General features: G+C 49.7%; 1 protein-coding gene across 1 annotated transcript in view; it reads left to right on the top strand.

Annotated features, from left to right (window-relative positions):
• Positions 1–26,522, top strand: part of abca3b (ATP-binding cassette, sub-family A (ABC1), member 3b) — a 113,823-nt gene that overhangs the window by 3,932 nt on the left and 83,369 nt on the right. Inside the window, 4 exon segments of the mRNA XM_068056738.1 lie at positions 2,718–2,982; positions 3,505–3,763; positions 4,167–4,297; positions 24,414–24,579. Of these exon segments, the coding sequence (XP_067912839.1) occupies positions 2,929–2,982; positions 3,505–3,763; positions 4,167–4,297; positions 24,414–24,579 (610 nt within the window). The 5' untranslated portion in view covers positions 2,718–2,928.

Here is a 26,522-nt window from a genome sequence, read left to right as displayed (position 1 = left end):
CCCCCCCTCTCTCTCTGTCCCCCCCCTCTCTCTCTGTCCCCCCCCCTCTCTCTCTGTCTCCCCCCCCCTCTCTCTGTCTCCCCCCCTCTCTCTCTCTGTTTCTTCCCCCCTCTCTCTCTCTGTCCCCCCCTCTCTCTGTCCCCCCCCCCTCTCTCTGTCCCCCCCCTCTCTCTCTGTCCCCCCCCTCTCTCTCTCTGTCCCCCCCCTCTCTCTCTCTGTCCCCCCCTCTCTCTCTCTGTCCCCCCCCCTCTCTCTGTCCCCCCCTCTCTCTCTCTGTCCCCCCCCTCTCTCTCTCTGTCCCCCCCTCTCTCTCTCTGTCCCCCCCTCTCTCTCTCTGTCCCCCCCCCCTCTCTCTCTGTCCCCCCCCCTCTCTCTCTGTCCCCCCCCCTCTCTCTCTCTGTCCCCCCCTCTCTCTCTCTGTCCCCCCCCCTCTCTCTCTCTCTGTCCCCCCCCCCTCTCTCTGTCCCCCCCCCTCTCTCTCTGTCCCCCCCCCTCTCTCTGTCCCCCCCCCTCTCTCTCTGTCCCCCCCCCTCTCTCTGTCCCCCCCCCTCTCTCTCTCTGTCCCCCCCCCTCTCTCTCTCTGTCCCCCCCCTCTCTCTCTCTGTCCCCCCCCCTCTCTCTCTCTGTCCCCCCCCTCTCTCTCTCTGTCCCCCCCCCTCTCTCTCTCTGTCCCCCCCCTCTCTCTCTCTGTCTCCCCCCCCCTCTCTCTCTCTCTGTCTCCCCCCCCCTCTCTCTCTCTGTCTCCCCCCCCCCTCTCTCTGTCCCCCCCCCTCTCTCTCTCTGTCCCCCCCCCCTCTCTCTCTGTCCCCCCCCCTCTCTCTCTGTCCCCCCCCCTCTCTCTCTCTGTCCCCCCCCTCTCTCTCTCTGTCCCCCCCCTCTCTCTCTGTCCCCCCCTCTCTCTCTCTGTCCCCCCCTCTCTCTCTCTGTCCCCCCCCTCTCTCTCTCTGTCCCCCCCCCTCTCTCTCTGTCCCCCCCCTCTCTCTCTCTGTCCCCCCCCTCTCTCTCTCTGTCCCCCCCCCTCTCTCTCTCTGTCCCCCCCCCTCTCTCTCTGTCCCCCCCCTCTCTCTCTGTCCCCCCCCCTCTCTCTCTCTGTCCCCCCCCCTCTCTCTCTCTGTCCCCCCCCTCTCTCTCTCTGTCCCCCCCCCTCTCTCTCTCTGTCCCCCCCCCTCTCTCTCTCTGTCCCCCCCCTCTCTCTCTCTGTCCCCCCCCCTCTCTCTCTCTGTCCCCCCCCCTCTCTCTCTCTGTCCCCCCCCCCTCTCTCTCTCTGTCCCCCCCCCTCTCTCTCTCTGTCCCCCCCCCTCTCTCTCTCTGTCCCCCCCCCCCCTCTCTCTCTCTGTCCCCCCCCCCCTCTCTCTCTCTGTCCCCCCCCCCTCTCTCCCTCTCTCATTAAAGCCCAGCTTGGGTATAAAACTAAAACCCGACCCGGGCCTGAGTCCTTTAAATTTTTTTAACTGCTCATCCTGACCCAAATGCTGGACACAGAATGCAGATGTGACCCGGACCGATGCACGTAGTCGGGTTTGGTCGGGTTTTGGTAAGGTTGCCAGGCTTTAGCACTCATCATAAATGTACAAAATAGAGGCAGGCTGTGAACGCTGTCTCTCTGCTGGGGTGCAGGGTTCTAACCTATAGCTGCCTGCCAAAGTGCCTGAAATTCTGGCTTTTAATATCTGTGGGCTGGATGGAAACCTTTGGAGGGCTGGATTCTGGCCCACGGGCTGTATGTTGGACGACCGTGTTCTACACTGTCCCCATCAAACACTCCCAGGACAGGTACAGCACGGGGGTTAGATACAGTTTGAACAGTAACTTTGGGATGGGGCAGTGGTGGGGTCGGGGTAACAGTGGCGAGGCTGCATGGCCGAGTGAGCTGGGATGACCTGAGACATGTAATGACCCTTAATTCAAATTGCTGTGACCAGCAGCAAGAAGCCTGTAACCAGCAATGACTCCTCCCAGTGTGCACATATTTTATGAGGACAGGTTGGCTCTGTATTCATCGGAGTTTAGAAGGGTGAGAGGTGATCTTATTGAAACATATAGGGTCCTGAGGGGACTTGACAGGGTGGATGTTGAAAGGATGTTTCCCCTTGTGGGAGAGACTAAAACTAGGGGACACAGTTTAAAAATAAGGGATCGCCCATTAAGACAGAGATGAAGAGCAACATTTTCTCTGAGGGTCATGAGTCTGTGGCATTCTCTTCCCTAGAGAGCAGTTGAGGCAGGGTCATTGCATGTTTTTAAGGCAGAGGTAGACAGATTCTTGACAAACGAGTGAAAGGGTATCGGGGGTTGGCAGGAAAGTGGGGTTGAGTCCACAAACACATCAGCCATGATCTTAGAATGGCGGAGCAGGCTCAATAGTCTACTGCTGCTCCTGGTTCATCTGTATCAAATACTCCGGCCCTTCCAGACCTCTGTGTCCATTGAAACAATAAATTACTTTATGTGGGCGAGCGCGAGGTTTTCACAGCTGTAATAATTTAGTCATTGTCCCTGATGCAGTTCACCCATGTCCTGGGGTTTGCAGCTCCAGTGATTCTGTTCAGAACCAGCACCACTGTAGCTGGAATAATGGATTTGAATTTCAATAGATGCCTACATTACAACAGTGACTACACTTCAAAAGCACTTTATTGACTGCAAAGTGTTTTGGGAGGTCCTGAGGTTGTGAAAGGCACTATATAAATGCAAGGCTTTCTTTCTCTCTTTCTCAGAGGGGCAGTATCTGGGCTGATGGAGGAACAGGAACATCTCATTCAAGCTGACAAACAGCAACTCCATTCACTGCAGTCTGTGGCAACACTTTGAAAGCTGCGTTTTTCGAACTAGCTGAATCTATTGTGCCCTCCCTCCACCCCACCCCTCTGCCCAGTTAGGAACTGAGGCGTGTCCGTGTCATATTTTGAGGGTGCTCCAGATTTCAGGATGACCAGGCTTCGGCAGTTCAGTCTGCTCCTTTGGAAGAACTATGTGTTGCAGGTAAGTGAAACTTTACAACTAATGGTGGGGAGGAGAATCTGTGTGAATGCCAGCAGCAGTGCTGTCTACTGTCCTGTTGTGCGTTTGTGATGTTTATCTCCAGGTTGTTCAGTTGGCGAGCAGCTGCAGGAGCATGCGATTAAACTTCCATTCAAATAGAGTGCCCCCTTAAGCCCTGCTCATGTCCACCTCAATTGAATCCAGCTGTGTTCAGGCTATCACAGTGACTGGCTGCTGTCCTGCCTTGGACCCAGTGCTGGGCATCGGACAAACTGATATGTCGTTTACCCTCTGCAGCCAGAGTGTGGACCCCTGGAGCGCAACTCCATCAGTTCAGGAGATGCTGCCCACTGGACCTGGCAAGAAAGCTGAGATTGTATTCTGGCTTGGTGGGAATCTTGAACTTGTGTTGTACCTCGTGTGGTGCATGATGTTTAGTGTTCATGTGTGTGCTGACAATCCACTGCTAAGAAAAGCCTGTAATGGTTCCACTTAATCAATCTTACTTTTGTTTCAATGCAGAAACGTCAGGTGTTGGTTACCATCACTGAAATAAGCCTGCCACTTATATTTGCTGCAATTCTTATAACTCTAAGACAGCGAGTTAACTCCGTGCACTATCCGAATGCAACCATATATCCCCCCTTTTACATTTATGATATTCCATATTTCCCGCAACACCCTAAAGTCAGATGGAGTTTGGCTTACATTCCCTCCAACGTGACTGCAGTGGAGAGCATTGCAAGGCTGGTGAACGACAGTCTGCACAAGATAGCTAAAAGTAAGTGTCCTCATGTTCTACATTACTGTCCTTGGAGCAACTTCTGCTTTGTCAGTATGTGATGCAATTCAGCTTTTTTTCCCTTGGATGAAATGGTTGGTGAGTAAAGGATACAGATGACTGTCTAGCTGCTTTATGGAAATTTTTTGTGCTGACGTGAAAATTAGTGAATTATTTTACAGGTTTTTATTGTGGGTTTTGACTTCACGATCACTTGGTTGCTGGCTAGTATCAGACTACAATATTGGTCTACGGCACCCATTAGCAACAGGCTACGGCATCCAATCTAACCCGAACCACCGACCTGCTGATTATTTCCAGCGTTTTCTGTTTTTATTTCAGATTTTTTTCAGCAGCAGCAGTATTTTGTTCATGGATTACAAAAATCTTCTTTGCTTTGCAGTTGTAGGTTTCCAAACGGAAGCGGAGTTTGATGATTTTATAATATCAGAAAACAAGTCGTCACAGAATGTGCTGGTAGCTCTAGTATTCAACCATGACTTTAAGCACCGTGAGGAACGTTTACCGCTGCAGGTACATGCCATATAGTGAATTGTTAACTTTACACATAGACACTATATACTGAGTCTTCACCATTGTACGTATGTGCTGTAGTGACAAATGTAAATTCATTCTTTCCTGACCGGAGGTGCAGTAGTGAGGTTTGCCTTTTTGTGCTCTGTATATTGGAAGTTTTTCTTTAATTGCTGAATGTTTCGTGAACTTTTGTTGTATAATTTTGATGTAATTGGATTTGCTGCAGATGGAGTTCACATTCACTCTTTCAGTTCCTGCAACAGATGTTTTAATTGGTGAGGGTGAAGCTCTCCTGCCTGAGGAAGGTGATGCTGTTTCATGTCCTTTTTGCAGTCTGGTTGCAGAAGGAGCTTGTTTCGGGTATGTTGTGTAATGTGATTGAGTCTTTTTTTTAGACTGCTTTTGCTGACAACGCAACCAGTAGGTGGCGCAGTACTAGCACATGCACAATTGCAGCCTCTTCTACTGAACGTCACTGTCTGTGACGTCTCAGACAGTTTAAAGTAATAATGATGGTGCTGCTCAATTTATCACAAAAAACAGATTCAACTCGCAAATCTCCTCAGTGGTTGTCATCGCTGTCATCGTCTCCTCCATCCCACCTCCAACAGCTCCCCGCTTCCTACTGCCATCGCACTTCACTTTGCCAATCCCTTCTGTGCCCATCTTCTCACAGCTCCCCCCAGCCACTCACTCTCACTGCAGGCTGCACCACTTCTCTGCTCTCAGCCACCACTCGCTCCCATCACCTCTTGTGGCCTACCTTGCTTCTTCGGGCAGTGCAGCAGGGAACAATCAGCCGAGGAGATGGGGGGGGAGCAGTGGCGAGGCCTGGAGCGAGTGGCTGAAGACAGAGAAGTGGCGGCCGAGGGGGGAAGCTGGTGGTGGGGGAGGCGGGGGGTGGGGGGGGAACCGGTGAGGGCGGGAGCAAGTAGCTGAGAGAGGGAAGTGGCGAGGCCTGGAGAGAGCGGCCGGTGAGGGCGGGAGCAAGTAGCTGAGAGAGGGAAGTGGCGAGGCCTGGAGAGAGCGGCCGGTGGGACGGGAGCGAGTAGCTGAGAGAGGGAAGTGAGGAGGCCTGGAGAGAGCGGCCGGTGGGACGGGAGCGAGTAGCTGAGAGAGGGAAGTGAGGAGGCCTGGAGCGAGCGGCCGGTGGGACGGGAGCGAGTAGCTGAGAGAGGGAAGTGAGGAGGCCTGGAGAGAGCGGCCGGTGGGACGGGAGCGAGTAGCTGAGAGAGGGAAGTGGGGAGGCCTGGAGAGAGCGGCCGGTGGGGCGGGAGCGAGTAGCTGAGAGAGGGAAGTGAGGAGGCCTGGAGAGAGCGGCCGGTGGGACGGGAGCGAGTAGCTGAGAGAGGGAAGTGAGGAGGCCTGGAGAGAGCGGCCGGTGGGACGGGAGCGAGTAGCTGAGAGAGGGAAGTGAGGAGGCCTGGAGCGAGCGGCCGGTGGGGCTGGAGCGAGTAGCTGAGAGAGGGAAGTGAGGAGGCCTGGAGAGAGCGGCCGGTGAGGGCGGGAGCGAGTAGCTGAGAGTGGGAAGTGAGGAGGCCTGGAGAGAGCGGCCGGTGGGACGGGAGCGAGTAGCTGAGAGAGGGAAGTGAGGAGGCCTGGAGAGAGCGGCCGGTGAGGGCGGGAGCGAGTAGCTGAGAGAGGGAAGTGAGGAGGCCTGGAGAGAGCGGCCGGTGAGGGCGGGAGCGAGTAGCTGAGAGTGGGAAGTGAGGAGGCCTGGAGAGAGCGGCCGGTGAGGGCGGGAGCGAGTAGCTGAGAGAGGGAAGTGAGGAGGCCTGGAGAGAGCGGCCGGTGGGGCTGGAGCGAGTAGCTGAGAGAGGGAAGTGAGGAGGCCTGGAGAGAGCGGCCGGTGGGGCTGGAGCGAGTAGCTGTGAGAGGGAAGTGGGGAGGCCTGGAGAGAGCGGCCGGTGGGGCTGGAACGAGTAGCTGTGAGAGGGAAGTGGGGAGGCCTGGAGAGAGCAGCCGGTGGGGCTGGAGCGAGTATCTGAGGGAAGGCTGCAGCATGGCAGGGATCGAGCAAGGTGTAGCTGCAACTGAAGCAGGGATGGTGGGAGGGAGCAGGGTCTGTCCAGGTGAATGGAGATGGCTATTGAGGGGTGAGGACATCATTCCACGGTGATGACATGTGCATGTAAACGTTCATACTGGCAAATGGTCACACGCGCTGATGACGTCCACGATCACTTTGCTTTGTCAGGAGTCACTTTGTTTTTTAAATTTATTCATGGGCTGTGGGTGTTGCTAAGAAGGCCAGCATTTATTGACCATCCCTAATTGCCCTTGAGGAGGTGGTGGTGAGCTGCCTTCTTGAACTACTGCAGTCCATGTGGTTTAGATACACCAACAATTTTGTTAGGAAAGGAGTTCCAGCATTTTGACCCAGCAACAGTGAAGGAACGGCGATAAAGTTCCAAGTCAGGATGGTGTGTGACTTGGAGGGGAACTTGCAGGTGGTGGTGTTCCCATACATCTGCTGCCCTTGTCCTTCTAGTTGGTAGAGGTCGCGGGTTTGGAAGGTGCTGTCTAAGGAGTCTTGGTGCATTGCTGCAGTGCTTCTTGTAGATGGTACACACTGCTGCCACTGTGTGTCGGTGGTGGAGAGAGTGAATGTTTGTGGATAGGGTGCCAATCAAGCGGGCCGCTTTGTCTTGAATGGTGTTGATCTTCTTGAGTGTTGTTGGAGCTGCACCCATCTAGGCAAGTGGAGAGTATTCCATCACACTCCTGACTTGTGCCTTGTAGATGGTGGACAGGCTTTGGGGAGTCAGGAGGTGAGTTACTTGTTGCAGAATTCATAGTCTCTGACCTGCTCTTGTAGCCACAGTATTTATATGGCTACTCCAGTTATGTTTCTGGTCAATGGTAACCCCCTGAATGTTGATGTGGGGTTTTGAAGATGTTGATGCCATTGAATGTCCATGGGAGGCAGTTAAACTCTTTCTCATTGGAGATATTAGGGACCTTATAGAGATATTCTCACCTCACCTCTGTCTGTGTTTGGACCAAGGCTGTAATGAGATCTGGAGCCGAGTGGCCCTGTCGACAACACCTTCCATCACTTTGCTGATGATTTGAGAGTAGACTTCTGGAGCAGTATATGGCTGGATTGGATTTGTCCTGCTTTTTGTGGGCAGGACATACCTGGGCAATTTCCAGTTTTTGTTGGGTAGGTTCCATTGTTGTAACTGTACTGGAACAGCTTGGCTAGGGGCGCGGCTAGTTCTGGTGCATAAGTCTTCAGCACTATAGCCAGGATGTTGTCAAGGCCGATAACTGGCAGCCTGCCTCCATGAGTTTCTCTTCCATCCAGTTCAGATGTATGCAGCCATGGGACGTTGTACTGGAGTTGGCCAAATTGCTGGGCACATGGACCAGCCACAATATCAGTAGAAGCAGATGGACTATGGCGCCTGGTCCCAGTTGGAGCCCTGCACTCTCACCTTCACTGTTCTCAATTGGTTATCTGCCATTGTGTCATCGGCTGTCCCTCGATTCGAGGATGATGTCTACTCAGGGTCACTAGTTTCTGCCATGGGTCTTCATGTGACTGAGCAGGCCGATTTTTGACCTGTAGATCTTTGCGTACATGGGGCAGGGCATCCCACGAGATATTGGCATCCAGAGTGCAGGATTTACTTCCTTTTCTTTGCTTCTCTGTCATCACTCAGCATTTATTTTCCAAAAATATACTTCATCCATAAAAATCTGTAAACAAAAAAATAGATTACGAAACAGTTCCAATTTGACATTCCAGAAAGTGCAGAAGAAATCAGTTTTCTTGAATACAGAACATGTGTTTCTCCACAACCCTTTCATTTCCTTTTACATACAATGTACATTTGCATTACACAGCAAACCTGTACAGCCTGAGGGGTTTTACAGGGGTTCCAGCCCCTCAGTTCACTATGGCAGGAGGACCTTACATCGTGGTATTTTCCCCATTGAGCCTTTGCCATGGCTGCTCCAAGCTTTAGTGCGTCCCTCAACACATAGTCCTGGACCTTGGAATGTGCCAGTCTGCAACACTCAGTCGTGGACAACTCTTTGCACTGGAAGACCAGCAAGTTTTGGACAGACCAAAGTGTGTCCTTCACCGAGTTGATGGTCCTGCAGCAGCAGTTGATGTTTATCTCTGTGTGCACCCCTGGGAACAGACCGTAGAGCACAGACTCCTGCGTTACGGAGCTGCTTGGGATGAACCTCGACAAAAACCACTGCATCTCTTTCCACACCTGCTTTGCAAAGGCACATTCCAGAGGAGGACAGTCTCTTCCCCACCACAGCCACCTCGAGGGCACCGTGCGGAGGCAGTGAGACTCCAGGTGTGCAAGAAGGATGTGACTGGGAGGGTCCTTCTCACCACCAACCAAGCTAGGTCTTGGTGCATGTTTGAAAGTTCTGGTGATGAGGCAGTCTGCTCAGGGAACCATCTGACAGGATCCACCATCTCCTTTTCCCTTAGGGCCTTAAGGACATTTCGTGCAGACCACTGCCTGATGGATTGGTGGTCAAAGGTGTTTTTCTGCACAAACTGTTCCACGATGGATAGGTGGTATGGCACGGTCCAACTGGATGGAGCGTTCTGCGGCAATGTGACCAGACCCATCCTTCACAACACCGGGCACATAGTGACACTTGGAGTTTGCGTACTGGGGTTCTATGCACAGCTTGATGCAGCTGCACACGAAGGTGGTCATCAGGATGAGGGCAACATTGGGTATGTTTTTTTCGCCTTTATCCAGAGGTTTGAACATAGTGTCCCTCCGGACCCGGTCCATTTTGGATCTCCAGATAAAGCAGAAAATGGCTCGGCTGACCACAACAGCGCAGGAGTGGATATGGGCCAGACCTGCGTCACGTATGTTAACAACGTGATCGCCTCACACCTGATGACCAGGTTCTTACCCAAAATGGGGAGAGATCTCTGCTCCCACATGCTCAGTTTATGATACCACGGCTATAAGATCTTTCCAGATTTTGGCACACGTCCTGGCCCTTCCGAACCATATCCCCAGCACCTTCAGGTAATCTGACCTGACGGTGAAGGGAACAAAGGATCAGTTAGCCCAGTTCCCAAAGAACATGGCCTCGCTCTTGCCATGATTTACTTCGGCTCCTGAGGCCAGTTCGAACTGTTCGCAGATGCTCATCAGTCTGCAAACTGACAGCGGATCTGAGCAGAAGACTGCAACATCGTCCATGTACAGGGAGACTTTGACCTGAGTGCCTCCGCAGCCTGGGATTGTCACTCCGCTTATGCTCACATCCTTCCTAATGGACTCATCAAAAAGTTCGCTACAGCAAACAAACAAGACGGGAGAGAGGACAGCCCTGTCTAACTCCAGATTGGATCGGGAAACTTTCTGATTCCCACCCATTGATTGAGACAGCACTACTGATGTTTGTGTGCAGCGGTTTGATTCAATTGTGGATTCCCTCCCCAAAACCCATTTTGGAGAGCACATCCATCATGTAGGTGTGTGATATCCTGTCAAAAGCTTTCTCCTGGTCCAAGCTGATGAGGCAGGTGTCCACCCTCCTGTCCCTTACATAGGCGATCGTATCCCTGAGTAGTGCGAGACTATCAGAGATCTTCCTGCTGGTCTGGTCAGGGTGAATCACCAACTCCAGAGCAGACTTGACCCAACTGGCGATGACTTTGGACAGAATCTTGTAGTCTACATTAAGCAGTGAGATGGGCCGCCAATTTCTGATTTCCGCCCTTTCCCCCTTCCGCTTCTAGATGAGGGTGATGATGCCTTTCCTCATGGATTCTGACATGCTGCCGGCCAGAAGCATACTCTCGTACATATCCAGCAGGTCTGGGCCGATCCAGTCCCACAGAGCCGAATACATCTCAACCAATAAGCTGTCGCTTCCGGGAGTGTTACTCGTCTCTAAGGACCCTGACTGCCTTTGTCAGCTCATCCAGAATTAGCAGTTTGTCCAGACTCTCCCGCGTACTGTCATCTAAGACCTCCATGATAGATGACAGGAAGGACTGGGAGGCCGTGCTGTCCGTGGGCTTCACGTCGTACAGCCCGGCATAAAAGGATTTGCTGATCATTAGTATGTCAGACTGCGATGACGTTACCGAGCCATCCTCTTCCTTCAGGCTGCTGATCACAGAGCTCTCTCTGTGTACCTTTTGGAAGAAGAAACATGAGAAAGTCTCATCCTGGTCAATGGAGCGGACTCTGGACCGGAAGATGATCTTGGAGGCCTCCGAGGCAAAGAGCGAGGCCTGCTGGCTGTTCACCTCTTGGAGATCATCCTTGACCTCGAACCCCATTGACTGCAGCCGGAGCAGGTTCTGCATTCTTTTCTGGAGTCAGGACATTTCCCTCTGTCTCTCTCTTACCTTCTGAACACCGTTGAGGATAAAGAACCTCTTGATATTCGCCTTGATCGTTTCCCACCAGTGCACCGGAGACTCAAAGAGGGGTTTCACAGTTCTCCAACCTTTGAGTTCCTCAATGTTCTCTGGGGTCAGCAGTGTGACATTCAGCTTCCATGTCCCCCTGCCAACCCACTGGCCATCCTATAAGAACAATCGGCCAGTAGAAGGCATTGGTCAGAGAAAATACTGGCTTGACGTTGGTGGATCTGACCATGAAAGCATGGGACACAAACAAGAAATCAATCCTGGAACAGGCAGACCTCTCCAGTCTTGACCAGGTATATCTATGCTGCGTTCCTTCTGCAGGTTCGCTGAAGACATGAAGCTTGGCATCTTTTACTGTTTCCTTAGGAATCTGAACGTAGTGTCCAGTTTGCTGTCGTCACTGCCAGATTTTCCAGCTGCATTGATGATGCAGTTGAAGTCACCGCCTGGAATGACTGGGCTGAATGTCGCCAGCAGCAGTGGGAGCTGCTGGAGGACGGTCATCCGCTCGCTGTATTGGACCAGGGCGTACACATTGATTAATCGGAGCAGAGCATTGTTGTACGTTACGTCTGCTACGAGGAAGCAACCACCCACCACCACCTTAGCTTCGGAGGTGGTGAAGTCGCCTCCCCGCACCAGGCAGGAGGAACGGGAATCACTTCCCCCTGACCAGATCGATGGCCCGTGGGACCACCATCGCGACCATTGCCTCTAAGTGCTGAGGTGCGGGATTCCACACTCCTGCAGAAACAGCAGGTTAGTCTTGACATTGGCTCGGTAACCTAAGGTCAAAACACATTGCGTACTGGACTTAACGCTATGCAAGTCTATAGAGGCAATTTTTAAACCCATTTTGAAGATTTTTGATTATACATCCAAAGGTCTATGTAAGTTTCAGCTCCTGGTTGTGCTCCTGCATACCTGTGGCGTGTTTAAACTGTTCCACAGTCATTGGGCTGAGAAAAGAGTATTTTTCTGCAACATGAGCGTTGTATCGTTTGGGGACGACAGGGGGGTCGTGAACTCGGGAGATGTTTCCTTGTGCTGACGTGGAGTTTCTGTTTTGTTTTTCTCCTCGTCGAGGCGAATGCGGTTCCCGGTTTTGTTGCATTGCTGCTTCTGGCGTCCCAAAGCAGGTGTTCCCTGGGCCCTTTCAGCATTTCTCAGCTCGGAGCCATTTGTCTCCTCTACCTCCTTGGTGTTTTGCTGCTTATGTTGGTGGCAACCCTCCTGCCCTTCCTAATCCAAGGTGGAGCAGCCAGTGGTGTCTGTCAGAGGCATCAGCTGCTTCTGTCAGAGTTAAGGACATCTCCTCGCGGCTGGAGTGGAACCTGGAGTGGGAGGGGGAGGATCCAGTTGTCGTGGTCCATGTGGGAACCAATGTCACAGATAGAACCAGAAATAATCTGCTTAGAGAATTTGAGGAGTTCGGGTCCAAACTAAAACACAGAACATCAAAAGTAATCATCTCCGGATTGTTACCTGAGCCACACGCAAATTGGCACAGGGTCAAGCAGATTAAAGAACTAAATGCGTGGCTCAAAGAGTGGTGTGGGAAGAAGGGGGTTCGATTCTTGGGGCACTGGCATCAATACTCAGGGAAGAGGGAACTATTCCTTTGGAATGGGCTTGACTTGAACCAGGCTGAATCCAGTGTCCTGGCCAATCGCATAACTAGGGCTGTGGACAGGGCTTTAAACTAACAGGGGAGGGTTTGGGTAAAGGGAAATTTAGAAATCCAGAGAGAGGTCAGGGCATCAGAGCAGGATAGTGATGTGGGTAATTCCCAACAGAATGGGACAGGAAGGGACAGAGAGTTTAACAGAAATTGTATGTTGGCAAATAAGGTCATTGCAGGGAATGGAGGCAAAAAAATGAAATTAAAGTTACTTTATCTGAAAGCACAATACATCTGTAATAAGATAGATGAACTAGTGGCACGAATAGAGGTAAATGATCTAGATATAATTGCTATTCCTGAGACATGGTTACAAGGAGATCAAGGTTAGGAAATAAATATTCCAGGATACGCAATATTTTGAACAGACAAACAGGATGGCAAAGGAGGAGGGGTAGCCCTGATAGTAAAGGATGGCAGAAGGTCATTAATAAGAAGGGATCTGGCCTCAGAAAATCATGAAGTAGAATCAGTTTCAGTGGAAATTAGGAATATCAGAAGTCAGAAAACACTGGTGGGAGTAATTTACAGGCTCCCTAACAGTAGTTATATTATAGGACAGAACATTAAATGGGAAATTATTGGAGCATGTAAAACTGGTAATGTATTAATTGTGGGGGACTTTAATCTGCATATAAACTGGGAAAATCAAATTGTGATCTAGAAGATGAATTTGTAGAATGCATTGTGACAGTTTCTTGGAGCAATACGTCATAGAACCAACTAGGGATAAAGCTATCTTAGATCTCGTATTGTGTAATGAAGCAGGGTTAATGAGCAATGTCATAGTAAAAGATCCACTGGGAAATAGTGATCATAATACCACTGAATTTCATGTTAAGTTTGAAAGTGGCACATTTGAATCACAAACAAGAATCTTAAACTTAAACAATGCCAATTACAAAGGTATGAGAAGAGAACTGGCTATGGTTAATTGGGTAAATAGACTGGAAGGTATGGTGGTAAATGAACAGTGGGAAACATTTAAAGAAACAATTCAAAGGGTTTAACAAAAGTACATTCTGTTCAAAAACAAAAACTCTTCAAGAAAGACCCATCTGTGGCTGACTCAGGAAGTTAAGGAGAGTATTAGACTAAAAGAAGAGACTTACAATGTTGCAAAAAATAGTCACAAGTCTGAGGATTGGAAGTGTTTTCAAAACCAGCAAAGGGCCACCTAAAAGTTGATAAGGGAATAAATAGAATGAGAGCAACCTAGCCAGCAATAGAAAAACAGATTGTAAGAACTTTTATAAGTACATAAAAAGGAAGAGAGTAGCTAAAGCAGACGTTGGTCCCTTAGAGGCAGAGACAGGAGAAATCATCATGGGGAATGAGGAAATGGCAGAGGCATTGAACAAATATTTTGTGTCTGTCTTCACAGTAGAAGGCACAAGTTCCATACCAGAAATAGGCAGTAACCTAGGGGATAGAAAGAGTGAGGAAATTAAGGAAATTGATATCAGTCGAGAAAAAGTATTGGAGAAACTTGAGGGACTAAAATCTGACAAGTCCCTGGGACCATGTTGCCTACATCCATGGGTTCTAAAAGAAATAGCTGCAGAGATAGTGGATGTGCAGGCTATGATTTTTCAGAATTCCTTAGATTCAGGAATGGTCCCGTCAAATTGGAAGTGGCAAATGTTATGCCGCTTTTCAAGAAAGGCCTGTCATCAGTCGTTGGGAATAAAAACAAGAAACGCTGGAAATACTCAGCAGGTCTGGCAGCATCTGTGGAGAGAGAAGCAAAGTTAACATTTCAGGTCAGTGACCATCAGAACTGGCAAAGGTTAGAAACGTAATAGGTATTAAGCAAATAAAGCGGGGGTGGGGCAAGAGATAACTAAAGCAAAGGTGTTGATAGGACAGGATCACAGAGAGTAACTGACCAGAAGGTCATGGAACAAAGGCAAACGGTATGTTAATGGTGTGCTGAAAGACAAAGCATTAGTGCAGATAGGGTATTAATGGACAGAAAAATGAACAGCCCTGGTCCAAAGCACAGTCATATAAAAAAAAAGTGGGCAGGCGCATGGTAAGAAAAATGAATGATGAAACAAACTAAAATAAAATAAAAAGAAAAAAGAAAAAAAACTGAAAATTAAAAGGGGGGCCTGTCATGATCTGAAATTATTGAACTCAATGTTCAGTCCGGCAGGCTGTAGCGTGCCTAATTGGTAAATGAGATGCTGTTCCTTGAGCTTGTGTTGATGTTCACTGGAACACTGCAGCAAGCCCAGGACAATAATGTGGGTATGAGAGCAGGGGAGCGTGTTGAAATGGCAAGCAACCGGAAGCTCGTGGTCATGCTTTCGGACTGAGCGGAGGTGTTCCGGAAAGCGGTCACCCAGTCTGCATTTGGTCTCCCCAGTGTAGAGGAGACCTCATTGTGAGCAGCGAATACAGTATACTACATTGAAAGAAGTACAAGTAAGTCGCTGCTTCACCTGAAAGAAGTGTTTGAGGCCTTGGATAGTGAGGACAGAGGAGGTAAAAGTGCAGATATTACACCTCCTGCGAATACACGGGAAGGTGCCATGGGAAGGGGACGAGGTGTTGGAGGAGTGGACCAGGGTGTCGCAGAGGGAATGATCTCTTTGGAATGCTGACGGGAGGGGAGGACAAAGATGCGTTTGGTAAAGTCATCACACTGGAGGTGGCGGAAATGGCGAAGGATGATCCTTTGGTTATGGAGGCTGTTGGGGTGGAAAGTGAGGACAAGGGGAAACCTGATATGGTTCTGGGAGGGAGGGGAAGGGGTTAAGGTAGAGGTGCGGAAAATGGGCTGGACACTGTTAAGGGCCCTGTCAACCTCAGTGGGGGAGAATCCTTGATTGAGCAAAAAGGAAGACATATCAGAAGCGTTGTCGTGGAAGGTTGCATCATCAGAGCAGATGCATTGGAGTTGGAGAAACTGGGAGAATGGAATGGAGTCCTTACAGGAGGCAGGGTCTGAAGAAGTGTAGTCGAGGTAACTGTGGGTGTCAGTGGGCTTATAATGAGTATTAGTAGACAGAATCGTTAGGAATATGCTGGAAACTATTATTAAGGAGGTCTTAACATTGCACTTGGAAAAGCATAATAGGATTAGAACAAGTCAGCATGGTTTTTCTAAAGGGAGATTCTGTTTGAAATATTTATTAGAGCTTTACGAGGATGTAACTAATAGGGTAGATAAAGGGGAACCTGTAGATGGAATATACCTGGATTTTCAAAAGGCATTCGATAAGGTGCCACATGAAAGATTAATAGGCAAGATAAGGGCTCATGGTGTTGGGGTAATATATTAGCGTGGATAGAGGATTGGTTAAGAGACAGGAAGCAGAGAGTGAGCATAAATGGGGCATTTTCATGTTGGCAGGCAGTGAATAGTAGGGTGCCACAAGGGTCAGTGCTGGGGCCTCAGCTATTTACTCTCTATATTAATGACTTGGATGAAGAGACAGAGGGTAATGTATCTAGGTTTTCTGATGATACAAAGCTAAGTGGAAAGGTAAGGGAGGATGTATAGAGGCTGCAAAGAGATATAGACAGGTTAAGTGAGTGAGCAACAAGATGGCAAATGGAGTATAATGTAGGGCACTGTGAAGTTGTTCACTTTGATCATAAAAATAGAGAAGCAGAATATTTTTTAAAAGGTGTGAAACTGGTAAGTGTTGATGTTCAGAGAGACTTGGGACTACTTGTGCAAGGAACGCACAAAGTTAACATGCAGGTGCAGCAGGCTATTGGGAAGGCAAGTGGCATGTTGGTCTTTATTGCAAAGGGATTGGAGTACAAGAATAAAGAAGTCTTGCTAAAATTGTACAGGGCTTTGGTGAGACCGCACCTGGAATACTGTGTGCAGTTTTGGTCTCTACATTAAAGAAAGGATATACTTGCACTGGAGGCCATGCAGCGAAGATTTACTAGATTGGTTCCTGGGATGAGGGGGTTGTCCTATGATGAGAGGTGATCTAATTGAGACATACAAGATTCTGAAAGGGCTTGATAGGGTAGAAGCTGAGAGATTGTTGTGGAATCTAGAACACGGGAACACAGTCTCAGGATAAGGGGCCAATCATTCAGGACTGAGATGAGAAATTACTTCACTCAAAGGGTTGTGAATCTTTGGAATTCTCTCCCCCAGAGGGTTGTGGATGCTCCATCATTGAATACATTTAAGGCTGGGATAGATAGATTTTTGGTCTCACAGGGAATCAAGGGACATGGGGAGTGGCAGGAAAGTGGAATTGAATCCCAAGATCAGCCATGATCGTATTGAATGGCGGAGCAGGCTCGCTGGGTCACATGGTCTACTTCTGCTCCTATTTCTTGAGTTCTTGCCGCTACTTCGCAGGGTGGCTTTCCCTTTCTTTTCTGTCTCCTTCCTTGTGACAATTTGCCACTCTCCTCATTCTGGTGCTGCCTCTTCTTCCATTAAATCTGCTTTCTCTGGAGGAGGCAGAGGGGTTTGGCCAATTTCTGAAGTATCTTTAATATTTTGTTTGGATGCCATTGTCCTCTTTCCCATTATATTGTGCACCAGAGGTCTTGGTGGAAGGCAGGGGGTGAATCTCCTTTGCAGCAGCCCTGGTTGTTGCTCCTGCTTTTATGGCCGCATTGGTGGTAGAGCGTTTTGGGCAGGACTTGTCGAGATGACCACCCTTCCCACACAGGTTACAGCACTTGCTTTCTTTGCAGTCTTTTGTCAAATGCCCATCCTGCTTGCATTTCCGGCAAAAGGTTGCACTGCAGTCGACAGCCAAGTCACCAGTTTTGCCGCAGGTGCGACAGACTTTGGGCTGCCCCGTGTACACTATGTAACCTCGATTTCCACCAATGGGAGACTGGAAGGTGGATGGAGGCTGGCTCCATTGGCATTCACCTTCAAGGTTACCCTGACCTGCCTTTTGCTTGTCCAGATGCCCAAAGGGTCCCTGACCTCTATGCTGTTTCCAGCCACCTCAACATACCTGTCGAGGAAGGTGAGCAGATCCACCACAGGGATATGGGGGTTGCACATGTGAATGGTCACTACCTGGTTTCGTTGCATTGGCAGAGTAAACAAAGGCTCCACAGTGAGGATTGACAATGGTGCCTGGCTTCCTTTCTCCTTGAAGACGTTCTGGAGTTTGATGCATCTGGTGGCATTTTTAAATACAAAGTGATTCCTGACAACGTAGCCGGCCACTGACGTCATCAGGCTGCGCCAAGGTGCGCCTGCCCCTGCTCTCTGCACGTGCGCTGCGTTCCCACTTGCCAGGACCGGTTAGCGCATGCGCCGATGACATCATCGCGTGACGTGTGCATCTTCGGGCAACGCATCTGGTCGGCCTCTGCGCATGTGTTTTACACGTTCAGCAATGCAACGCCAATGGGTATTCACCCATGTGTCCTGCTCCGCTCCCTTCCCCCCTCGCTGCTCTCTCCGGCCGCTCCGCTCCCTTCCCCCCCACCCCTCGCTGCTCTCTCCGGCGGCTCCACGTCCCCCCCTCGCTGCTCTCTCCGGCCGCTCCGCTCCCCCCCTCGCTGCTCTCTCCGGCCGCTCCGCTCCCCCCCTCGCTGCTCTCTCCGGCGGCTCCGCTCCCCCCCTCGCTGCTCTCTCCGGCCGCTCCGCTCCCCCCCTCGCTGCTCTCTCCGGCCGCTCCGTTCCCCCCCTCGCTGCTCTCCTCGGCCTGCTCCGCTCCCTTCCCCCCCACCCCTCGCTGCTCTCTCCGGCGGCTCCACGTCCCCCCCTCGCTGCTCTCTCCGGCCGCTCCGCTCCCTCCTCCCTTGCTGCTCTCCTCGGCCTGCTCCGCTCCCTTCCCCCCCACCCCTCGCTGCTCTCTCCGGCCGCTCCGCTCCCCCCCTCGCTGCTCTCTCCGGCGGCTCCACGTCCCCCCCTCGCTGCTCTCTCCGGCCGCTCCGCTCCCCCCCTCGCTGCTCTCTCCGGCCGCTCCGCTCCCCCCCTCGCTGCTCTCTCCGGCCGCTCCGCTCCCCCCCTCGCTGCTCTCTCCGGCCGCTCCGCTCCCCCCCTCGCTGCTCTCTCCGGCCGCTCCGCTCCCCCCCTCGCTGCTCTCTCCGGCCGCTCCGCTCCCCCCCTCGCTGCTCTCTCCGGCCGCTCCGCTCCCCCCCTCGCTGCTCTCGCCGGCCGCTCCGCTCCCGCCCCGCTGTTCTCTGCGGCCGCTCTGTTCTCTTTTTTCCCGCCCCCCCCCCATGTTTTTAGGTTAGGTTCCCTTCATGTGATTATTTGAGCAGCACCATCTTTAGTCCTGGTAGCTGCCTGAAGTCGCAGACTGTGACGTTTTAGTGGCACATGCTGCATTTGCGCATGTGCCACTGCAGCGCCACATAGTGGTAGCATTGTCAGCAAACGCAGCCTTTTAAATATCACATTGAAGTATTCAGCGCTGGGGCAATCCTACAAGCAGAAGATGTCTACAGCTTCAAACTCACAGCATTCCAGCAGGACCCGCTTTATGAAGAAGGTACAGTCCATGGAGCTCCTTGGGCCAAAGGGCCTGAGGTCTTCACTGTCACCCTGACAGTGTTGCGCACCCATGACCCAGAGCTTGGGCACTAGCAGCAGCCATAGTTCAAAAGTTGTTGTCGTTGCTGCCCTCAATCTGCCGAACATCTTCTCTTCCTTCGTGATCAAGACTTCTCCCCTGCCAGGTAGGAAAAAACTATAGAAATGATCCCTAAAAGTCATCGCTCTGCATAATCTTTAACGTATTGGGACTCGGAGCGTGATGCAGCTTTGTGGACAAATTGTCGCCATTCTGAATGGTTGGTAGCAAACTCCTCCATAAGATCAATGCAGCCATGCTTCACGGGAAGCTTCAGAGTGTCTTTGAAGCATTTTCTTTGTCCTCCCCTGGAACACTGGCCATTTGAGTGTTGTGAGAACAGGATCTGGTGGGGGAGACAATTTTCAGCCATGTGGATACTGGTCAGTCCCTCAGAGCTGATTTTGCGGGGCTTTTGCCTGAATGCTTGTGGATCTGGCTTCAAGAAGGACACTAGTGTTTCTTCAACAGTCCTTCCATGGAATCTGGAGGATGCGGCAGAGGCATTGCTAATGGAATTGCTCTTCTAGTGCTCTTATTTGTCCCTGATACACAGACCAGGTCTCGCTGCAGTACAGGAATGTACAATACAGGAGACGACAACTGCTTTGTACGCTAAGACTATTGTTGATTTGCAGAGGTCTTTGTTGTCAAACACTCGCTGCCGTAACTTGTAGAAGGCTGAACTGGCACAGCTGATCCCGTGTTGAATCAATGGTGGCCTTTTGAGAGAGGTGACAGCCGAGGTATGAAAAGTGCTCAACATATTCCAGAGTCTCCTCTTCAACATATATGGGAGGTAGAATATTTGGCTGACCAGATGTGGGTTGATATGAGTTTTGTTTTGGAAACGTTCGAGGACAGGCTGCGTTTCTTTGTATGCAGAATTGAAGAGATCGAGAGTGGCTTGCAAATCTGGTGCAGGGTGGACAGCGACACTGCAGAAGTGTTGATGTCCAAAGGGACCTGGGTGTCCTTGTTCATGAGTCACTTCTTGCCATAAAGGGAGTGCAACGGAGGTTCATCAGACTAAACCCTGGGATGGCAGGGTTGTGTTGAGGAGAGATTGAAGAAACTGGGCCTGTATTCTCTAGAGTTTTGAAGAATGAGAGGTGATCTCATTGAAATTTACAAAATTCTTACAGGGTGTGACAGGGTGGAGGTAGATAGGATGTTTCCCCAGGCTGATGAGTCTAGAACCAGGGGACATAGTCTCAGAATAAGGGGTTGACCATTTAAGCTGAGATGATGAGGAATCGCTTCACTCAGAGGGTTGTGAATCTTTTGAATTCTCTACCCCAGAGGGCTGTGGAAGCTCAATCATTGAGCATGTTCAAGACAGAAATCGATAGATAGCTGGATACTAATGACATCAAGAGATATGGGGATAGCGCAGGAAAGTGGCCTTGAGGTAGATGATCAGCCACAATCTAATTGAATGGTGGAGCAGGCTCGATGGGCTGAATAGCCTGCTCTTGCTCTTATGTTCCTTTGACAGTAGCATATTGGTTATGGCTAGTCTGTGTAAGTAAAGTGTCATGAGTCTTTCATTTGTGCAGCTGGGGATTTAAGATCATCAGAAATAGAAGCATGAGTAGGCCATTCAGCCCCTCGAGCCTGCTCCCCCATTCAATAAGATCATGGCTAATCTGATTGGGGCTTTAACTCCGCTTTCCTGCCGGCCCCCCATTATTCTTAGCTCCCCTGTAGATCAAGAATCTGTCTAACTCCACCTTGAATATATTCAATGACCCAGCCTCCAGTGCTCTCTAGGGAAGAGAATTCCAAAGATTAACGACTCTCTGAGAGAAGAAATTCCTCTCCATCTCTGCTTTAAAAAGGAGACCCCTTAATTTGAAACTGTGTCCCCTAGTTCTCGATTCCCCAAAAAGGGGAAACATTCAGCATCTACTCTGTCAAACCCCCTCAGAATCTTAAAGGTTTCAATAAGATCACCTTCATTCTTCCAAACTCCAATGAGTAGAGGCCCAACCTGCTCAACCTTTCCTCATAAGACAATCCCTTCATCCCAGGAATCAGCCGAATGAACCTTCTCTAAACAGCTTCCAATGCAAGTATATCCCTCCTTAACGAAGGAGACCAAAATTGTATGCAGTACTCGGTGTGGTTTCACCAATGTCCTGTACAGTTGTAGCAAAACTTCTGTACTTTTATATTCCATCCCCTTGCAATAAATGCCAATATTCCATTTGCCTTCCTAATTACATTTTTTATTTAATTTTAATTACCTAATTGCTGTACCTGCATGCTACCTTTGTGATTTGTGTACAGGGATACCCAGATCCTCCTCCTCCTGCAGCATTCTGCAGTCACTCTCCAAGTCAGTAATATTCTGCTTTTCTATTCTTCCTGCCAAAGTGGACAATCTCACATTTTCCTACATTATACTCCATCCACTCACTTAACCTCTCTATATCCCTTTGCAGATACTGTGCCCTAAAGGCCTGCTCAGGTCGGGAAAAATAACCCAACCCAAAACCGATCGATCCATAGCGGACCTGGCCCGAGTCCCTCCGATTTCGGCTCGAGCCCGACAGCCAGACCCGGAAGATGGGCCCGACCCGACCCGAACCCGACACGTGTCGTCGGGTCCCATCAGGTTCGGGTCGGGTAGCTGGCCTTTACTGTGTTCCCCTCACAACTTGCTTTCCTAACTTTGTATTGTCCACAAATTTGGCTACAATACACTCTGTCCCTTCATCCAAGCCATTAATATAGATGGTAAATAGGTGGATCGTTTTTCAGATGGCACAGACATGATGGGCCAAGTGGCCTCTTTCTGTGCCTTCAACTTTCTGTGATTATATGAAATAGTTGAGGCCCCAATGCTGATCCCTGTGGCACTCCACTAGATAGAGTTTGCCAACCTGAAAATGCCCCATTTATCCCGACTGTCTGTTTCCTGTTAGTTAGCCAATCCTCTATCCATGCTAAGATATTACCCCCAACACCATGAGCACTCATCTTGTGTATTAACCTTTTATATGCACCTTATCGAATGCCTTTTGGAAATCCCAATACACTACATCTTCTGGTTCCCCTTTATCCAGGGCGGCGCAGTGGTTAGCACCGCAGCCTCACAGCTCCAGGGACCCGGGTTCGATTCTGGGTACTGCCTGTGCGGAGTTTGCAAGTTCTCCCTGTGTCTTCGTGGGTTTTCGCCAGGTGCTCCGGTTTCCTCCCACATGCCAAAGACTTGCAGGTTGATAGGTTAATTGGCCATTATAAATTCCCCCTAGTATAGGTAGGTGGTAGGGAAATATATAGGGACAGTTGGGGATGTTTGGTAGGAATATGGGATTAGTGTAGGATTCGTATAAATGGGTGGTCAATGGTCGGCACAGACTCGGTGGGCCGAAGGGCCTGTTTCAGTGCTGTATCTCTAAAACTAAAACTAAAAAAACACCCTGTTTGTTACATCCTAAAAGAACTCTAATAAATCTGTCAAACATGATTTCCCTTTCATAAAAGCATGTTGACTCTGCCTGATTGCATTATGATTTTCTAAATGTCCTGCAACTACTTCCTTAATAATGGATTCTAGCATTTTCCCACTGACAGATGTTAGGCTAACTGGCCTATATTTTCCTGCTTTCTGTCTGTCTCCCTCCTTTCTTGAATAGAGGTGTTGCATTTGCGGTTTTCCAATCCGCTGGGACCTTTCCAGGGAATTTTGGAAGATTATAACCAATGCATCCACTATATCTGCAGCCACTTCTTTTAAGACCCTAGGATGTAGACCATCAGGTCCAGGGGACTTGGCAGCCTTTAGTCCATTAGTTTTCCTAGTACTTTTTCTCTAGTGATAGTGATTGTTTAAGTTCCTCCCTCCCTTTTGCCTCTTCATTTTCTGCTATTCTTGGGATGCTTTTGTGTCTTCCATTGTGAAGACAGAATCAAAATACTTGTTCAAAGTATCTGCCATTCCCTTGTTTCCCATTATTAATTCTCCAGTCTCTTTATCTAAGGGACAAACGCATCCTTTAGCTACTCTCTTTGTATGTTTGTAGAAGCTTTTACTGTCTGTTTTTATATTTCTTGCTAGTTACACGTGTACTCTAATTTCTCCCTCTTTATTTTTTTGTTAGTCATTCTCTGCTGGTTTCTAAAATTTTTCCAATCTTCTGGCCTACCACCAGTCTTTGCAGCAGTGCATCCAAAATCCTTTCCGGATGGCAAAGCCAACTCCTTGGATACGAGGGTGACTGTCAGCCTTTCATTTCCAGTAGAAGGTGTATCCCCCTGCTTGTTCATTCAGCTGCCCCTCCCCAGGAAGACAGATCTCACTGAGGGCAGCGATGTCATTTTGGAGTTTTGATTGCTCACATGATACGATTGCAGTTCTTTTTCTGAACGGTTGCTCTTGAGATTGTCCATGAGTGTTCTAACATTCCAAGTTGCAAAATTTAGAGTTTTCTTTCTTTGACCACAAAATTGGTGATCCTGCTGGATGTGGCTCCCCAGCCAGGAGAAAGTGGAACAACCTATTTTTAGGGCACCTTTTCTAGACCATTCCCTATTGGAGTGAGTAGAGGTTTTCCTAAAGAGGACTGCTGAGTCACAGATGCTGCTGCCCATGGAGCCTTCTGTCCCAGCACTGGTGTCCAATGACCTTCATGCATCCGTTGCCTGTGTGCAGATTCTTGACTAGAGATTCCCAGGTTCACACCCCTGTCCCCGTTGCCAATTCTCCATCGCCGCAGGACTTGGCAGATGGACCTTGGTAGAAGCCTGTGCGTGACTGTGTTTAACGTGGGGACCTTGGGACGCCATCACTATCCACATGATCTTGGCGGTTTGGTGGTCAGATTTCAGTGACATGTCAAGCCACTATGACCAGGACGTCCTTGGGGCTGCAGCCTTGTTCTGCCTTCATGGCTGGTGAGACACACTGTCTTCCTTCACCTGTTTTGTCGTTGAGGACGTTTTTGGACTGCATATTGTCTGACACCTCCCCCCAGCCCGACCTTGCGGCCATGGGGGCCCTACCAGGAGCAAGAAGCTCCTGACAGCATTGCTCAAGGGATCATCAGGACGCAGAAGCCTCTCCAGGACATCAAGGTGGTGATCCATGGAGAGGGGTTATCTATTATATTGAGGTGTAATTAATATAGTCAGATGCAACAGTGTCATCAAGCTAGTAAACCTAAATGAGCTCCACGAATCCATGATCCACATTGTTTCTGTGCTGGAGCCACGATGTGTGTGTTTCTTTAAATCAGGGCGTTCAAACTGTGCAGCTCGGGCTGCAGGAGTCCGGGCAATGTCCTTCTGGTGCTCATCTTTCTTGTTGGCTGGTTTGTTCTGGGCCTGGAGATTTGGGATGGCCTGTTCCAAGCATTGCTTGGTGTTAAATGAACATCAGCTAAATGCAAATTAATCGGAACCTTGTTTGTGGAGGTTGGCCTGTTGATCTGTTTTGGTGATGTCTTTTGAGAGAGGAAGGTTAACCAGAATTATCATGTAATTGGTAATTGTTGATTTTTGTCTTTTTAGGTAAACTACCACCTGAGATTTAAATACAGTCCTTTGAACGCACCCCTTGGGGAACTAGGGGCTCTCAATCCAAACGGAGATAGGGACTGGCACACTAAGTTCCTTTTCCCACTGTTCCAGGTACCTGGGCCTCGGGAGCAGTACTTCAAGGACGGAGGCACTCCAGGTGAGCTAACAGCACTGGTCCTTCTTCAGCTTCACTCATACAGGTGAGCAGGCCAGGTAGACAGAGAACTTAACTTCTGTACACCCCTGTCCTGTGTCCTAAAGGCATCTGTTGGGGAAGGATGGGAGAGAAATGTATGTTTCTTCATTGTAGGAAGAGTGAACACAGGGTCATGGCAGTGCGAGTTAAGATCCTTTGTGAGCTGTGTGCTATTCTCATTCTGCAAGCTGCTGTCCTTAGTTGGAATGCCTGCTTAGTTGTTTGGTGAGTGTGACACTACTGTTATCTGTTGTGCAAGTTCTGTTTTGTACATGACACTTGTTTTTTGTGATGTTTGTCCTGCTGTTGCATATCATTCTTCCTGTTGGCAAGAATTTGATCCACAGCCAGAAAGTTGATAAGTTCTCTCTAGTTTTACCTTTTGTGTTCAGTGCTCCAGGACATGCTCAGTCACTGATGGTTACAATTGCTATTTATGGTGTCATCAAATCTGCCTCGACATCTCAGACTGTGATTAACAGGACACATTCCAGTAATAGAAATCACTGCCCCCCACCCCCCCCACCAGTTCACCCACTTTCTCCGTTTCCCCCTCTCCCATTTAGCTACATAAAGGAACTTGCATTTCTATAGCACCTGTCAAAATCTCAGGATGTCTGAAAGTACTTTACAGCCAGTGAAGACTTTGAAGTGTAGTCACTGTTGTGTTGTGGGAAATATGGTATTAATTTGTGCACAGCAAGCTCCCACAAACAGCAATAAGATAATAACCAGAAAATTTGGTTTATTGATGTTGGATGTGGCAGAACTGCAGAGTTTAGATCTGATCCGTTGGTTGTGGGATCGTTTAGCTCTATCTATCGCATGCTGCTTACGCAGTTTGGCACGCAGATAGTCCTGTGTTGTAGCTTCACCAGGCTGCTGCTCCTGGCATTCCCTCCTGCACTCCTTATTGAACCAGGGTTGGTCTCCCAGCTTGATGGTAATGGTAGAGTGGGGGACATGCTGGGCAATGAGATTACAGATTGTGGTTGAATACAATTCTGCTGCTGCTGATGGTCCACAGCGCCTCATGGATGCCCAGTTTTGAGTTGCAAGATCTGTTCGAAATCTATCCCATTTATCACAATGGTAGTGCCACACAACACGATGGAGGGTATCCTAAATGTGAAGACGGGGCTTTGTCTCCACAAGGACTGTGTAGTGGTCACTCCTGCCAATACTGTCATGGACAGATGCATCTGCAACAGATAGGATGGTGAGGACAAGGTCAAGTATGTTTTTTCCCTCTTGTTGGTTCCCTTACCACCTGCCGCAGACCCAGTCTAGCAGATATGTCCTTTAGCACTCAGCCAGCTCGGTCAGTAGTGGTGCTACTGAGCCATTCTTGGTGATGGACATTGAAGTCCCCCACCCAGAGTACATTTTGTGCCCTTGCTGCCCTCAGTGCTTCCTCCAATTGGTGTTCAACATGGAGCAGTACTGATTCATCAGCTGAGGGGGTGGGGGGGGGGGGGGTTGGTGGTGGTAGGTGGTAATCAACAGGAGGTTTCCTTGCCCATGTTTGACCTGATGCCATGAGACTTCATGGGATCTGGAGTCGATGTTGAGGACTCCCAGGGCAACTCCCTCCCGACTGTATACCACTGTGTCGCCACCTCTGGTGGGTCTGTCGTGCTGGTGGGACAGGACAAACCCAGGGATGGTGATGGTGGTGACTGGGACATTGTAAGGTATGGTTCCGTGAGTATGACTCTGTCAGACTGTTGCTTGACTAGTCTGTGGGACAGCTCTCCCAACTTTGGCACAAGCCCTCAGGTGTTATTATGAAGGACTTTGCAGGGTCGACAGGGCTGGGTTTACCATTGTCGTTTCCGGTGCCTAGGTCAATGCCAGGTGGTCTGTCTAATTTTATTCCTTTTAACTATAAGATCTTATTGTAT

Source organism: Heterodontus francisci, chromosome 24 (genome assembly GCF_036365525.1).
Source record: "Heterodontus francisci isolate sHetFra1 chromosome 24, sHetFra1.hap1, whole genome shotgun sequence".
NCBI classification, from domain to species: Eukaryota; Metazoa; Chordata; class Chondrichthyes; order Heterodontiformes; family Heterodontidae; genus Heterodontus; species Heterodontus francisci.
The sequence above is the reverse complement of the archived record's forward strand: the minus strand, read 5'-3'. Positions and strand labels throughout refer to the sequence as shown.